This window comes from Branchiostoma lanceolatum, chromosome 1 (genome assembly GCF_035083965.1).
Source record: "Branchiostoma lanceolatum isolate klBraLanc5 chromosome 1, klBraLanc5.hap2, whole genome shotgun sequence".
Lineage (NCBI taxonomy): Eukaryota > Metazoa > Chordata > Leptocardii > Amphioxiformes > Branchiostomatidae > Branchiostoma > Branchiostoma lanceolatum.
This window is the reverse complement of record NC_089722.1, coordinates 13,274,450-13,289,309: the sequence shown is the minus strand read 5'-3', so window position 1 is coordinate 13,289,309 and position 14,860 is coordinate 13,274,450. Positions and strand designations below refer to the sequence as shown.

Here is a 14,860-nt window from a genome sequence, read left to right as displayed (position 1 = left end):
TCGGAGGAAAGATCAGCTGATCTAGTCACTTTGGCCCTTCTCACTCTCCCAGCTGGTTCGGCAAAATGAAGGCTCTCGGTGCTCTGTGTCTTTTCGTGCTGGTCTCCTCCTGCCTTAGCGAGGAAGACGACAAGTTCAAGGTAAAGACGAAGTATGGCGACGTCCACGGGTTTGAGATAGAGACGAAGTCAGACAAGCACATCCATGCATGGTTCGGGATCCCGTACGCCGAGCCGCCGGTGGGCGAGCTGCGGTTCACCGAGGCCCGCCCGCCCAAGAAGTGGGACGACGTTCGCGACGCCACGCAGTTCGCCGCCGACTGCCCGCAGGACAAAGATCGTCTGGAGAAGATCATGAACGGAACACACGCCATGTCCGAGGACTGTCTGTACCTCAACATCTACGCGCCAGAGGTAAGCCTAGCTTCTTAACTTAAAGAAAAGGGCCCTCTTCTGTTTGCGGTCTGCATGCAATCAGTCCTTGTTGAAGAACTTACATGTACCTACTGAAAAACGCTTTAGTTTCTGCGGTGTCAAGATCGCGCGTCAAGAAAAGTTGGATCAGCAAGACAAAAGTAAAGAGAAACGAAGAAGAGTGGGTTGGTGTGAAACTTGAGCAAAGTCATGTCAAGGACATGCCATCCCCCGTGTCCAAACAGACGCAAAAGCATAAAAAGACGTTCCAATGGTGTAGCCTGAGTTAGTTTACCGTTAATTAGTTTACCGTTTCCGTCAACATTTGGTAGCCTGGGTCTCATCTTGGTTAGTTTACTGATCTTTACTGGACCGCGGCTTCCATACTAACCCCTTACCAACTATGCCCTTACCAATTAGGGGAGAGTATCGGAGCCCCGGTAAACTAATCAGGGTGAGTATCAGGCTACCAATGGTGGCGTTAACTTAGCGGATGATTTCCGATGCTACATGTGTCATTTAAACCATGTTAATCCGGTAAAACGTGGAATAAAAAAGTGCTCAAATGTTCGATCCGCGTTACCTCGTGCGTGTGAAAAAAGGTGTACCAGCCGACCGACTTGTGTGCAATTCGTGATCAGGTCTATCAACATAATGTGTGGCGATTGGACAGTCAGCATATTAGGATGAACACTGCTGCGTCCACAGATTTATTAAAGCGGTTGCGACAAAAAAATCGTAGGCGTCTTTGGCTGTCGAAATGAGAGAAATGGACTCTAAACTTAACGTCGGTACCAACAAAACTCCTTGTCAACCAACTTTGACGAATTGATCCGTAACCAAGTCCATTTATTAACGATCCAACGTCTCACCCTCCCCACTTTACCTTGCAATCATTTTTCTCAGGGTTTCTCCGCATTGAAAAAAAAAAATCAGATTGTTGACGTTGAATATAAACTGATCCGCGCATGCCCCGATCAAAGGTCGTTTGCTAGCCAGGTTTTTGATTGACAGCGCAGCGATAAGAAGAAGGTCACAAAGGTGTTAACACCCACATAAAGCCGGCCCCACCTGTCAATCATACATCTCGTGTTCTCTTGTGTTCAGATGACCGAGCACTAGTCTTCCAAAATAGCTAAGGCTAAAATAAAAGATGACCCGACAAAATTCAAAGGGTGTTTTTGCCATTTGAGCTTATTTGCTAAGCTATCGACCGTCGTACCTTACATATTTGATGATCAGGCCTTAATTGATACCATGTACATAACACGCGTTTCTATGAAGACGTAGGAAAACGTGCACACAACACACCTGTTTCTTCACATTCCTCTTCGTCTTGAGGGTTTTGGAAGGTTTAGAAGGTTTTAGAAGGTTTGCTTTGCAACAACACTAACGCCAGAATCATTCAAAGCTCAACAGATGAATCTAAACATTTCTCCAAGGACTTAAAAATTATACTATTGTAGAGGAGTTCAAAGATCTCACACCTCCGTGAAAAATTCGGAATTCCTGTTGTGTCCTTTTGGGTTGTAGTTCATTAATGATTCAAATAAGGGTGTGATTAACATCACATGTATCCATTGATCACTTCCTGAACCTGTGTGTGTGTGTGAGACAAGAATCCGGAAAATACATAACTGCAAAGCTACAAACAGACCCAAAACAATACCTTCCTGTTAACAAGTAGCCTCTTCCATTGACCCCATGACCTGGCATGTCTGATAAGCGTATGATTCTACCACTTATGAACTATACTTCCTGTCATTCACGCACGTTTGACCACTGCTGCGACATAATCTTCCCACTCACTTCCTGCCAGTGTGCCAAACGTGTATTCAAAGAAGTAGCTTCGGACACACAAGAACACAACATCCAGATAAATCAATGAATGAATGGATGGATGGACGAGTTAATGAATAAGTAAATGAAGTTATCTGCTCTGACAGGACCCCGAGGAAGGCCATCGGCACCCCGTGATTGTGGTGTTCCCAGGCGCCCAGTACGACTGGGGCACGGTCCGGGCTTTCGACGGCACCGCCATGGCCGAGCAGGAGGTCGTGGTGGTCACGGTCAACTACAGAATGGGAGTCTTCGGTAAGCAACTCCATATCATCAGCGTCCTTTCACTGTATCATTGTTCTTATTCTTATCATTACTTTTATTTTTATCATTATTATCACTTATCTATCATTGTTATTATTATCATTATCATTATTGTTTTTCATTATCATCATCATCATCATCACCATTATCATTTTTATAGCACGTTAATTTTCTGTTTGTATGTCACTGTATGCACATTAATTATTTTACTATAGTACATGCAATTCATCTGTAATGCAGGCCGCCACTGCAAAGCTGAGCTGGACAACCCCGGATAAAGATGACAGAAAATGAATAAATAGATAAATAGATTTAACCATTGCCATTTCAAAACGTTTATGAGGACATAAGACCAGTCCGTTTGTAAGAAAATGTTTAAGACAGAGTTACTTCCTAGCACATAAGAGGAGGAAAGACACTGAAAACTTCTCCGTCTCTCTGCAGGTTTCCTGAGCACCGACGATGACGAGGCCCTCGGTAACTACGGAATGCTGGACCAGATCGAGGCTCTGAAGTGGATCCAGGACAACATCGCCAGGTTCGGAGGCGACCCCAAGCGGGTGACGCTCATGGGTGCAGCAGCCGCCGGCAACCTGGTGTCTCTGCATCTCATCTCTCCTTACAGCGAAGGTAAACAACAAAACTTCCGTAGTTAAAAACGTACAGGTCAGGAGACGATCCCAAATAGGTGACGAGCACGGAACGGAAAATGAACATTATTCTCTTCCCGTTTTCGAGCCGAAATCAGGTCAGATCTGCTTGGAGATCAGGTCTTTTTCTTCACCTTCAACTTCACCTTGTGCGATCCCCATCTTGAGGGTCGGGGACTATGGTCGCTTTTAGCACCATCCTTCTCTGTCCTTCGCTCTTTGCTCTACCTGCCCAGTCCCTGATGTCGTCTCCCCAACTGCTACGTGGTCCCCTTCTGTATCTGGTATCACAGATCCTCCCTTGCAGGATATGGGTTGGGATGTTCTGGGCTCTGATGACGTGGCCAAAGCACCGAGGCTTTTTTTCGTGTTTACGAGACTGATCTTTGTTTGTTTGAACCTTTATTTCTATTCATGAGAAGCTTTTCATTGAGCTCACGAGGGAAGAAGTACGGGTCAGACGAAACATAACAGAGATACACAGTCATTTATACCCCACAGGTATTTTCCACGGTGTCATTATTAGCAGTGTTTACAAAGAGAATGCGTAGACGGGTCTTGTTGTCGTTTTCAGGTCTGTTCCACGGCGCCATCATCAGCGGTGGTGGTATGATGTCTCCCACCGCCGTCCTGCTGCCGCCCTACAAGGCCGTGGACCTCGCCAAAGAGCTGGCCGAGAAGCTCGAATGTTCTACAGAGGTGAGCGTGGATATTTACCTTTGTGTTTTCAGGCGCGTGTGTTTGTGAACAGCATAACCCAAGAAGTCGTGGATAGATCTTTATGATATTTGGTATGTTGGTAGTGCCTGGCAAAAGAAAGAGTCGATGAGATTTTGGGCCCCCTAGCGGCTTCCTACGGTACTACTACGGCTTTAATATCTCGTGTTCTGGACATGCTATGGTCGTGATTCTTGAGTGGAAGGCAGCTCTTGTTGATTCTGTGTTGATTTTGGGGCATTTATGACTGTCAAGTTTATCTTAGTCTGAAATCTTGGCCGTTCGTGCTGACAGAAACCTTTTTCGACTGGAAAGTCATCACTCTCTGCATGTTTTGCTCTGGACGTATCTTTATCTATAAGCGTGTGACAATCAATACGATAGATAGAATGTTATGCATGATACCACAATCTCTTTCAGCATACATTTGATAACTATAAAACTCCTATGTCTTTCCCCCATTAGGTGCAAAAAGGTGAATCTTAACTATGAGAACTACCTTTCTAGAGGAGTGCCACCTATTTGTCAAACCATTGCTTGAGATAGCATTTAGTGTGATATTGGCAACTAAAAATAAGTTAGGGTTAACTAAGTATATCCTGATTTTTCTATCAAATGGTCTGCTGTTCAAAAACTGTTTCACTTTAATACCGTCCGCAGTCGACCGCGGACATCGTGAGCTGTCTGCGGGAGAAGACTGCCGATGAGCTGGTGGAGACCAAGGTTACGGTAAGACTCGGGCATGCCGGAGCCAATACTACAGTCAGTCAGTCAGTCAGTCAGTCAGTCAGTCAGTCAGTCAGTCAGTCAGTCAGTCAGTCAGTCAGTCAGTCAGTCAGTCAGTCATTTGGGGGGGGGGCTGCTTAAACAAAAAGGCTTTAAACCATTGAAAATCTTCTCTTTTTATTGCTAACGTTGATGAACATTCCGTATTACAGGACATTTTGCCTACTACACCTGTAGTGATACTAGTACATTGTTCATCACAGATACACTGTCGTCAGTTCATTGCCACCATTATTATTCACACCGCATGCTTTCAGCTTGGAGACAAGTACCTATTAGACTCACAGACAACACTGTAAATGCATTTAAGTTCGCGGTAGGGAGAAAATAGAGTGTTCACAGTGGCTTTTAGTTTGCAGTTGTAACAATCAAGGACTTGTAACAATGTCGTGGGCGGACAGAAGACACACATCACGAACACTAAACCACCGCGAATTGAAATGTAACATTATCTGCAAAATGCAAACCTGTGAAATGGTGTGAGCTTACAGTAGAACGAATATGTTAAAGGTACCTTTCTATCTCTCCAGGGTCCAGCCATGATGGTCTTGGGAGCCTTCTCGCCCACAATTGATGGTCCTGGCGGCGTCATCGCTGCCTCCCCCCGGGTGATGATTGAAAACAACCAGTTCAGCAAGGTTCCCATCATGGTCGGCACCACGGATAAGTGGGGCTCCGGAGCACTCAGTAAGACAATCTGCCGCTTCTACTTATCCATGTTAGGGCCCGTTCACGTCACACTTGTGCGCATGTTCAAGTCAAAGTGAACAAGTGAATACACAACACGTTGTGTTAATCTATAACACGTCACACTTGAGCTGGGGGGGGGGGCATCTGGGTAGGGCGGGCCGGGGGAAGCTGAAGCAAGTAGAGAGTTCGGCAGAACTCAAAGCCAGAATCGCTAGTTCAGAACCACTTACTTATTTATGAGTCAACATATGTGATGTGATCTTTGAAATGTTTCTGATAAATACCAGATTATGCATATTCAGGACATTCCTTTAACCAATGGCTGATATGAATATATGATTCTAGTAAATAAGTCGGATGATGAATGGCTTTTCTTCTTGCAGGGGAAATCAAGGGTATTGAGTTCGGCATGAGTTCGGACATGAACGATGACGGACGGAAGCTGTTCGCCGAGCGCTATCCCGAAGGGCCGCGTCAGTTTATCAGTGACCTCATCAACTTTGAGTACACGGACTTCAGGAGATTGCACGATCCCGCCGCCATCAGGGACAACATGATAAGGGTAAGCAGTCTGCTGCTTAACACTCTTCTTGTGTGTGTGTGTATGTGGCTTCCATTCAATGGATGTCAGAAGGCCACTAAAGCGCCTATTGTTGTACCCTATTTTTGAATAGGCCGGCGGGGACTACTACGTCAACTCAGGCATGGTGTTCCAGGCCGCCGCTCATGCCGCTGCCGGGGGCGACGTCTATATGTACGAGTTCCACCACGTCTCCGAGAACAACCCCAGACCCTCATGGATGGGTGAGTAGTCATACCCACATGGGTGGGTTGGTTGTAATACCCACATGGATGGGTCGGTTGGCAGACCCTCGTGGATGGGCGAGTAGCCAGACCCACGGGGGTGGGTTGGTTGACAGATCCACATAGATTGGTGAGTAGTCAGACCCACATCGATGGGTGAGTAGTCAAACCCATATGGGTGAGTTGGCTGTCAGGCCTACATAGAGGGGTGAGTAGTAAGACCCACATGGATGGGGGGTTAGTCAGACACACATGGATGGGTGAGTAGCCGGACCCTCATGGGTGGCTGAGTAGTCAGGCACACAGGGTGGGTGAATAGTCATGTCTACACGGATGGGTGAGTAGTCAGGCCCACATGTGTGGGTGAGTAGTCAGGCCCACGTGGGTGGGTGAGTAGTCAGACCCACATGGGTGGGTGAGTAGCCAGAACCTCATGGGTGGCTGAGTAGTCAGGTCTACATGGGTGGGTGAGTTGTCAGACCAAGGAGGTTTGTCAGACACACACGGGTGGCTGAGTAGTCAGACCCACGTGGATGGGTTGGTCGTCAGACCCACGTGAATGGTGGGTAGTCAGACTCACATTGATGGATGGGTAGTCAGACCCAGTTGGTTGGGTAGTCAGACCCACATGGATGGGTTGGTAGCCTGACCTACATGGATCAGTGATAACTAGTCAGACATAACGACCCAAAGCCCACATGCATGGGTTAGTAGTCAGATGTAACGACCCAAAACCCACATGGGTGAGTAGTCAGATTGACTAAGACCCACATGGGTAATGCTACTAGATCAAAACTCATACGACCAACGTGGGTGAGTGAAAGAATTTATCAATACTGTTTTTACAATATTCACATCTGGCTACCGTTACATCTTGGATTTTCTCTCCCTCAGGGGCTATGGGATTTGACGACGGCGTGTTTGTGTTCGGGCCGAGCCTGATGGATGCCCAGGATAAATATGAGTTCGACAAGACCGACAAGGAGGTGCAGGAAATGATGGTCCACTTCATGTGCAGCTTTGCCCGCGACGGGTGAGCAATGAGAGCACATTATCGATTATTGGGAAAAAAATGTTGTATTTCCGGTAATGGTCCTGAAAAAATAGGGTCCGTAGGTAGGGATTCTTTTTTTTGGTTAATTATTTTTCAGATTTCGGCCGAAGTGAGCCAACAAAAACAGTTCAAAAATGAAGTGCTTCAGGACACTGATATTTTCAGCATCATACTGTAATTGTATAGAAACAATGTTTACTTCATTTCTCCTTACATCAACTGTTCAAAGCTTTAATCTGTTAACAGAGTGTGAAATGAAAGTTTGGACTATCTCTTACCAGCGGTCCACCAAAAAATAAAGCTAGGGTCGGCGGGGGGTTTGCTAGGGTCGGCGGGGGTTTTGCTAGGGTCGGCGGGGGTTTTGCTAGGGTCGGCGGGGGTTTTGCTAGGGTCGGCGGGGGTTTTGCTAGGGTCAGTCGGGTAACCGGAAACACAACATATTCTTAAGGCCTTAGTATGACAGTCTGTGTATTAAAATTGGCAACTTACACCGTTAAATTCTACAAAAAATGAATCCCCACATTTTGGGCCATCTATACAAAGATGGGCCATACAATCCTTGTTCTAAGCGCATTGTATACATATGTTGTTTTTAAAAGTCGGACACGGGTAAAATACTATCAAACGAGACCTGCTACCCTGTCTTGTTGCATTGCATTGCAACGAAGATAGAAAAAAATGAAAATAGATTAATCTATTACCAAGAAGAGAGAAGAAGCTGGACATACACGCTACACTACGATTCTCGTGCCAATGTGTCTATGTTTGTAAGCAAGTCTTTGTTGTGACCTGTACTTAGCCAAGTGGGGCAAAATGTACGATAAATGTCATTCATTCATTCCTTCCTTCATTCATTCATTCCCAGGGAGCCTACCCCTGAGCAGGATGAGGCAATCAAGTGGCCCCGCTACCAGGGAGACAGCCAGCCCTACGTGGAGATCCGCACCCCCAAAGACACCAACGTCGACAACTTCTTCAAGGCAAAGAAGACGGCTCTTTGGACCTTCTACGTCCCCAAGTTGCTGTATGATGCTGCCGAGGAAGGAGAGAAGGCAAACACCAACCCCTTCGGGGGCGCTCGTTAAGACGTCTTCTTAAAATACCGCATGTCAGGCCAAACTCTACATGTTCCTTCTGGTCATACATCTTGCACGATTAGGGTATAACATATTTGATTCAATCTAAACAACTGGATATTGAGAAATACCGGACGTTTCAGATGCCCATTTGACATCTATCATCAGTAAACGAAAATGAATGTTTACATAAGACTTGTAGGAACGATCGTAGCGACATACTTATTTTTGTGATTAGTGGTAACGTTCTCATGACATATCACAGAAACGTGTTATAATTTGTGATAAATATTTGTACATTGATATAGGAATGATGAAGAAGTGATAGGGATTTGATGTCATCTCTGCTATCTTTTGGCTCTTAGCTTTCATTTGTGGTAATTAGAGAATAATTTGCAGATACCCACTCCTTTCTGCTAAGTAACAGCTGCTTGGTTTTGTGTTATTTCGAGAAAGAAAGAGCAAAATACCTATTAAAGTGGTCCGTGGATCTTAATGCAATGTCTGTGTTTGGTTCATTGAAAAAAAAAAACATGGTTCTTACATGAATGCTTACTTGCTTGCTTGTTAGGGGAGATGCCATGTTATTCTCAACGCGGTGTACTTGTATTGCAGTTAGCCTCCTTGTTACAAACTCTAGTTACATCCACGGTGTATTCGTACGCGATTGTCAAAATTTGACAAAATAGGACAATCACGGAGTTAGAGACGTATTTGGCACTGTCGAATGTGTCCAATGAGCATTATATTCATCTCGCTATGACTGAGTGCCAGTGGTGGCGTCACGTGGTGTGATGGTAGGTTGTTTGGCCCCGATCCCAGAGGTAATGGGTTTGAATCCTTTGACATGCCCCGACGTTCTGCCATTGGGCACTTTACACGAATATTTTCCCTTCACTCTGGTGAAAATGAGTACATGTACTTGGCTTCGCTTAGGGACGTCCCTCGGGTAGGACGTTAAATTGAGCTCCCGTATAGAAGAGAGCCACACTTTGAGCACGTAAAAGAACCCCCAACATCAGCGAAGATTTGTGAAGATAACGTCCATCGGACGCACATACACAAGGAGCCAAAATAACTGCGATGGAATAGACGCTTGAATCAACGGAAAATGGAAGAAAATGACAGCTACCTGTTGGCTTTATTAGATACTATGCAACAGGGTTATTTGACCTTAGGTTTCTTCAATTCAAAGGTTTTCAACACGGATAACCTATGTCTAAAGCCCCATGTCGGACTCCAACTGTAATGTAACGTTTGCACAATGTTATGATTGCTTGTTTCCGAGGTTGTCATATCACCTTTTCTATACCATTATCATCAGCAAAACTTCCGGTCAATTTCTGTACAAACACACTAATATCATTGCTCTACTCAGACCCTGTACAGTTGACGATACCGTTCGACTTTTTTTACAACAAACTTCGAGAATAGATATGGAAAAGATATACAGCCTAGCTAGCGTTAAGACATCCGCCATTGCGTTAACACATCTGACATCATTCTTGAAGTACAGTGGCCAATCGTTCGTCTCTCTAAGGCGACAGTCTTTTAGTCTCTATATGATCTAGCTGAGATGGCTATGGAGAGAATAATCTGCACGGGGAAATGTGACCTTTCCCGCGGGCTCCTGGCCAATCATTAGCCTTTTTCCCCGAATTCTACCACCCATAATATAAACCCCTTAGGAACACCTGGTGGAGTCTAATACAATGTAGTTTTTGATATACGTACATACGCGTAACGGAGGGGCCTTTTTTTTAAAATCATATTTTTCAAATGTGAACTTCATGAGCCTGGAGCCGGTGATACCATGGGCATGGAGCTATATCACAAGTTTATTTGTTTTACTTTTCACATACGTATTGTCATGGTGATTGATCGAATATCAAGAGGCGAATTTAAGCTACAGTGGCGAATTTGGGACCCCCTCCGTTAGTGTTCTAATCTGAAAAGAGCAGGAAGCCAGAGAAGCTGGTGAGTTTGTCCAACGCGTTGCTGTAGAGGAAGAACCCAGCCGGCATCTCCAGCCACACCCTGTCGCCCCGCTGCAGCCGCAAGAGGACGCTGTTGCTCACGCCGTCGTACCGATCGTCGTTGTCGCCCTCGTGCACCGCCACCACCGGGAGGAAGTTGTGCACCAGGCGGACGAACGTCTCGTACTGGCCCGACCGCTTGTAGACGTGGAACGTGAAGAAATACGTGCCTGAGACGCCGCAAAGGAACTGCGGGCAAGAGGCACACGGCGTTAAGTTAGCATAAGACTCGTGCCCATCACTATCTTTCAAAACGCATCTTATGCTAGGGTCACATTTCCAAAAAAGGCCCGAAAAGTATGATATAAAAGACAACGAAACACACAAGAGGTAAAAGAAGTAGCATAACTTGAACATAATTTGTGTATATTTCTTGATATACATTTTTTTTTCGTTTACGCCTTGTACGGCTTGCCTTGTTCCGGTTTGGAATTGTGACGATAGCATAAAGATGCAAGAACACTTCGCAGTTGTGAACCATTGATTAGTCAACGAACTGGAATGATATATAGAGATCTTCCGCCTATTTCAGCAGCTGACTCTGTGGCAAATGGCAATTGATATGTTCTCAACAGCATGTCATACTAAGAAAAATGTCTAAACAAGAGTTCGGAGACCTCATGCCGCCATGAATTATTTTGAGCCTTTGTAGATTTATTGTTTTATCTTTTATTTATTGTCTCATTGATGATACAAATAATGCTGTAATCAGCATCAATTTAAATGATGTTCTTTTCAACCAGAATTACATGAATTGTAAGTGTGAAAGTCATTTCTTTTGGCAGAATACCATGTTTACATTTCACCATAAATTATGCACATGACTTATCTATTTACATAACTAACTTACACGTCACAAGTATGAAATTCCCACCATCAAAGGAATTATGGCACTTTTGCATGAATTATGCAAATTAGGCCCTTATATACATAATTGGCATCTGTAGATGTTCCACCATGTATTAAAATCCTATTATGGAAAGCAATACAAATATAGAATATCCTCATTGATTATGCAATTTGGGTACTAATTCGCATGCTATGCATTTCATTGTGTGTGTACATCTTTGTCTAAGCTACCTGTACACTGAATACCATGTAAATCTGTCGGTCCTTTGTTCAGTTATTCTCATTGAAAGATTTTGACAAAGAGCCACCATAGCAAGTTTAGGATAAAAGATACAAACGCCAGAAATTCTGCTTCAGTACCAAGGTCACATACCAGGGGGCCCAAGACCTACCTACACACCAAATGTCATCGTAATCCCCCCGTATACATATGGCCTCCGTCGGTCAGTCTTGACCATGGTAAAATTCTAATACACATCAGCCCTACAGCATCGACTATGGCTTAACAGCCCCATACGAGAATGGCCGTCTCTGCCACAAAAATCACATCTGTATTAAAGCTGACTCAGCTCTGTTGCAAAGCTCTTTTCTGCGGACCCGCTTTTCTTCTGCGCTGTGCATCAGTCCACCCTTAGGTTCTTGAGTTAAGCTGGCAACAAAATCCGGACAAACACACACACACACGCCAAAAACTATAACTCCCTTTGATTTTCACGCCCGTAATGACTTCAAATTTCTAGGACATTCCTTTCTTATGAAAGAAGAAATTGCGCTTCCGACATCGTCCCCCGTTACCAAGGGCTTCGGATGATATGGCGGCATCATCGAAATGTGCTGCCAATAAAGAACCGGTTGAGAAAGATACTTCACATAGACAGTTTTGTTGAAGACGCCCCACCTTATCTGCACAGTGTTCTTGCTGAAGGCACCCCTAAATATTTTGAACCTCTGAATAGGTTATTGAAGAAGCTATCCATCACTTATCCGACCTGTGCTGTTATCAAAGAAGCCCCTTATATCCGTACATAAACATGTTGTTATTGTTAATGAACGCCACCCCTCCTCCTCCAACCTTAAAAAAAATATTTTTTTTTGTATGTTTTGTGGTCTTTTTTATACACTGTCAGTTATTATACTTTTCGTTCCCACTATTAAACAGCCCGGTCGGGCCCCGGTTAGGAAAGGTGCGCCTTGTATTACCTGGCTAGTGTTGTTCTTAAAGAACAAACCCCTTCCTTAATACCTGGCAAGTGTTATTATCTAACAGGCTCCGTCTTACCTGGCCAGTGTTGTTGTTGAAGAATCCGCCCTGGTTGACGAAGATGTGTTCGTAGGTGAGGATCACCGGTCTGTTGGCGTCTCCCAAGTCCGACATCCGCGCTGCCGAAAACCCGACCTTTTGCGGCTGCATCAGCGATCCGGCCGGGCCTCGCTCGCCCTTCCCCCCGGGCCGTCCCGATGGTCCACGTGGTCCCTCCGGCCCTGCAGGGCCCGGCTTTCCCGAGTACCCGCGGTCTCCTCGCTTCCCGGGTTTACCGACCTTCCCCACCACCCCTGGGCGGCCGGGGACGCCGTCCCGCCCGTGGATGCCCGGCTGTCCTGCCGCTCCAGGAAAACCCCGGCAGCACCTGTTGCAGCCGCGCTGATCCGTCATGTTCAGGAAATCGTCTTTAGACTTGGTGTAACCCGTACAGACGGTACAGACTGTGGCAAGCACAACAACGTAGGCGAATAGATATCGAGCTTCCATCTTTGCCGCTGTCAGTGTTGGCGCGTCGCGTCTTTGTCAAGTGGTCTCTCCGTCAGTTCTGAAAGGACGTCTGCCGAAAGGACGTTTGGACCACGTCAAATTTATTCATTGGTTCTTGCGATTGGCCTCATTCAGATTTCATGATTTGCACAACAAAAACTAATGTTCATCCCGGGCGTATATTAACCTTACCCCCAGTGCCACTGACCCTTCAAATCCTTACTCCTAAACACATCAAATCAACTTTGAAGAATTGCTAGACTTCTTTGATATCTTGTTCTTTGCTGGCTGTATCTTTTTTGTTTCCTTTCTGTAATGTTGGTAGCGGTAGTCATAGGCCAGATCTGGACATTGCTAGAACATCAGGAAACGTTATAAAAAGGGTAAGTTTGATTTTTCAAAGCATGAAAAGATCCATTTATAAAATGAAGAAAACCATCGTATCAACCTCGAGGAGCCTGCAGTTGAATTAAAAGCGCAGCAACGGCGATCAGAGTAATTCAATTAACCGCGTTCATCCCACATCCAATGGAAGGGCACGATGACACTGATTAGGTGGGACAACATGACGATTACAACAAAAGAACAAAAACTGCTCATGTCCATCAATCATCGCCATAGACGGGCAAATCTCAGAAATGTACCTCTTCTTTAGCAAAGAAGTACCAGTGTTGAATTCATGGGAAAATTACTCCTTTCTCTGCAGCTGAATGGGAAAAGTTACGACCGTTTTATTGCTGACCGTATTCGCATTCAAAGGGAAAGTAAAGAGGTTGTTTTGCGCGACCTGGAAGTACGTTGCCGACCTGAGTGGTCCTCTCCGTGTGTGGTGCGCTTTGATCTATTGTCTCTCTTCAATGATCAACGGGCGCGACGCAGAAATTAAATCTCCAAGCAGAGGTTGTTGGGGAAAATTGTGACCTCCTTACACTGTATTACGACGTTGTTTGGGAGAGCTGACAAAAAATGGGGTACATAGTTACAATTTTCCCCAACAATCTCTGCTTGGAGAGTAGCAGAATGGTCTTCAAGCAGATGTAGACGTCCGGCCTGCTCATTGTGAGAACATTACATACAACATAGATATCCTACAATGTCCCTGGTTCGTGCACAGAAATGTATTGTATGTTTTACGCTCGTCCAGTACGTATTTCAAATGTTTAAGTTTTTTCACCGATTGCCTTATCATACAATTTGATTTTTGAAAGACGGGACTAGAAATATGAAGGACATTGTACATGCAAGGACAACCTCCTTGGTACATGTATGTAAATGTCTTTGGAAGTGCGCAATGGGAGAAAAGATGACAGAAAACGACCCGAAACAACAATGATTGGAGAATAGTCTCCCAAAACACATGGTGGTAACTCCTCTAGCAGACAATTCGCCCAACACCAACTTTTTTTTCAGGAAAGTGTTGTAAACCATACCTCTGCTTGGATTATGATCTCCCTCCACAGACAAGGTTAATTAGACACGTCCTGTAATCAATGGGTTGTCGGCGGGTTTTTGATTGATGGCCGGTAGACAGGTTTTAATTTCCCATCCCAAAGTCACTCCAAGGACATGCCGTCCTTGTATATGCTAATGATGTACGGATTGTGCCAAATGAATAGGTGGTTCTCATTATAATCGACTTCTGTAATTCAAAGGAAACAATCTATGTTACATAGTGAAATTAAACTATTAGATAATAGGCAAATTAAGCTATTGAGGTGAAGCATTGTGACACATTTTCTATTGGCTAGATGTAATAGTTTCTTGTGTGCTACTTCGGGAGAAACTTCTTTCTTCCCTTGCAGATGTTGGGTTAGAATATCATTAACATAACAATAACATAATATACATGCATATGTACACACACACACATACACATACCAAGGACATCATATATATCCTATATAATGTCCTTGCACACACCATTCACACTCA

General features: G+C 44.8%; 2 protein-coding genes across 2 annotated transcripts; one reads left to right on the top strand and one right to left on the bottom strand.

The window, feature by feature from the left end:
• Positions 1–14: 14 nt before the first annotated feature.
• On the top strand, positions 15–8,789 carry LOC136435706 (neuroligin-4, X-linked-like). The gene is made up of 10 exons (XM_066429373.1): positions 15–413; positions 2,360–2,507; positions 2,961–3,146; positions 3,741–3,865; positions 4,544–4,612; positions 5,200–5,356; positions 5,743–5,921; positions 6,034–6,163; positions 7,058–7,196; positions 8,083–8,789. The coding sequence occupies exons 1-10, from the start codon at positions 66–68 to the stop codon at positions 8,300–8,302; spliced, it is 1,701 nt and encodes a 566-aa protein (XP_066285470.1). The 5' UTR covers positions 15–65; the 3' UTR covers positions 8,303–8,789.
• Positions 8,790–9,405: 616 nt separating this feature from the next.
• On the bottom strand, positions 9,406–13,491 carry LOC136435713 (complement C1q tumor necrosis factor-related protein 5-like). The gene is made up of 2 exons (XM_066429386.1): positions 12,458–13,491; positions 9,406–10,518 (listed from the first exon to the last, which is right to left on the bottom strand). The coding sequence occupies exons 1-2, from the start codon at positions 12,926–12,928 to the stop codon at positions 10,237–10,239; spliced, it is 753 nt and encodes a 250-aa protein (XP_066285483.1). The 5' UTR covers positions 12,929–13,491; the 3' UTR covers positions 9,406–10,236.
• Between the last annotated feature and the right edge of the window lie 1,369 nt (positions 13,492–14,860).

What these genes read in the sequence shown, in the direction of transcription:
- LOC136435706 (XM_066429373.1), top strand. Translation starts at nt 66, where the DNA reads ATGAAGGCTCTCGGTGCTCTGTGTCTTTTCGTGCTGGTCTCCTCCTGC. An exon ending in TGGTGGAGACCAAGGTTACG is followed by an intron (nt 4,613 to 5,199) that starts GTAAGACTCGGG and finishes CTATCTCTCCAG; the next exon opens with GGTCCAGCCATGATGGTCTT. An exon ending in TGCAGCTTTGCCCGCGACGG is followed by an intron (nt 7,197 to 8,082) that starts GTGAGCAATGAG and finishes ATTCATTCCCAG; the next exon opens with GGAGCCTACCCCTGAGCAGG.
- LOC136435713 (XM_066429386.1), bottom strand. Translation starts at nt 12,928, where the DNA reads ATGGAAGCTCGATATCTATTCGCCTACGTTGTTGTGCTTGCCACAGTC. An exon ending in TCAACAACAACACTGGCCAG is followed by an intron (nt 10,519 to 12,457) that starts GTAAGACGGAGC and finishes TCTTGCCCGCAG; the next exon opens with TTCCTTTGCGGCGTCTCAGG.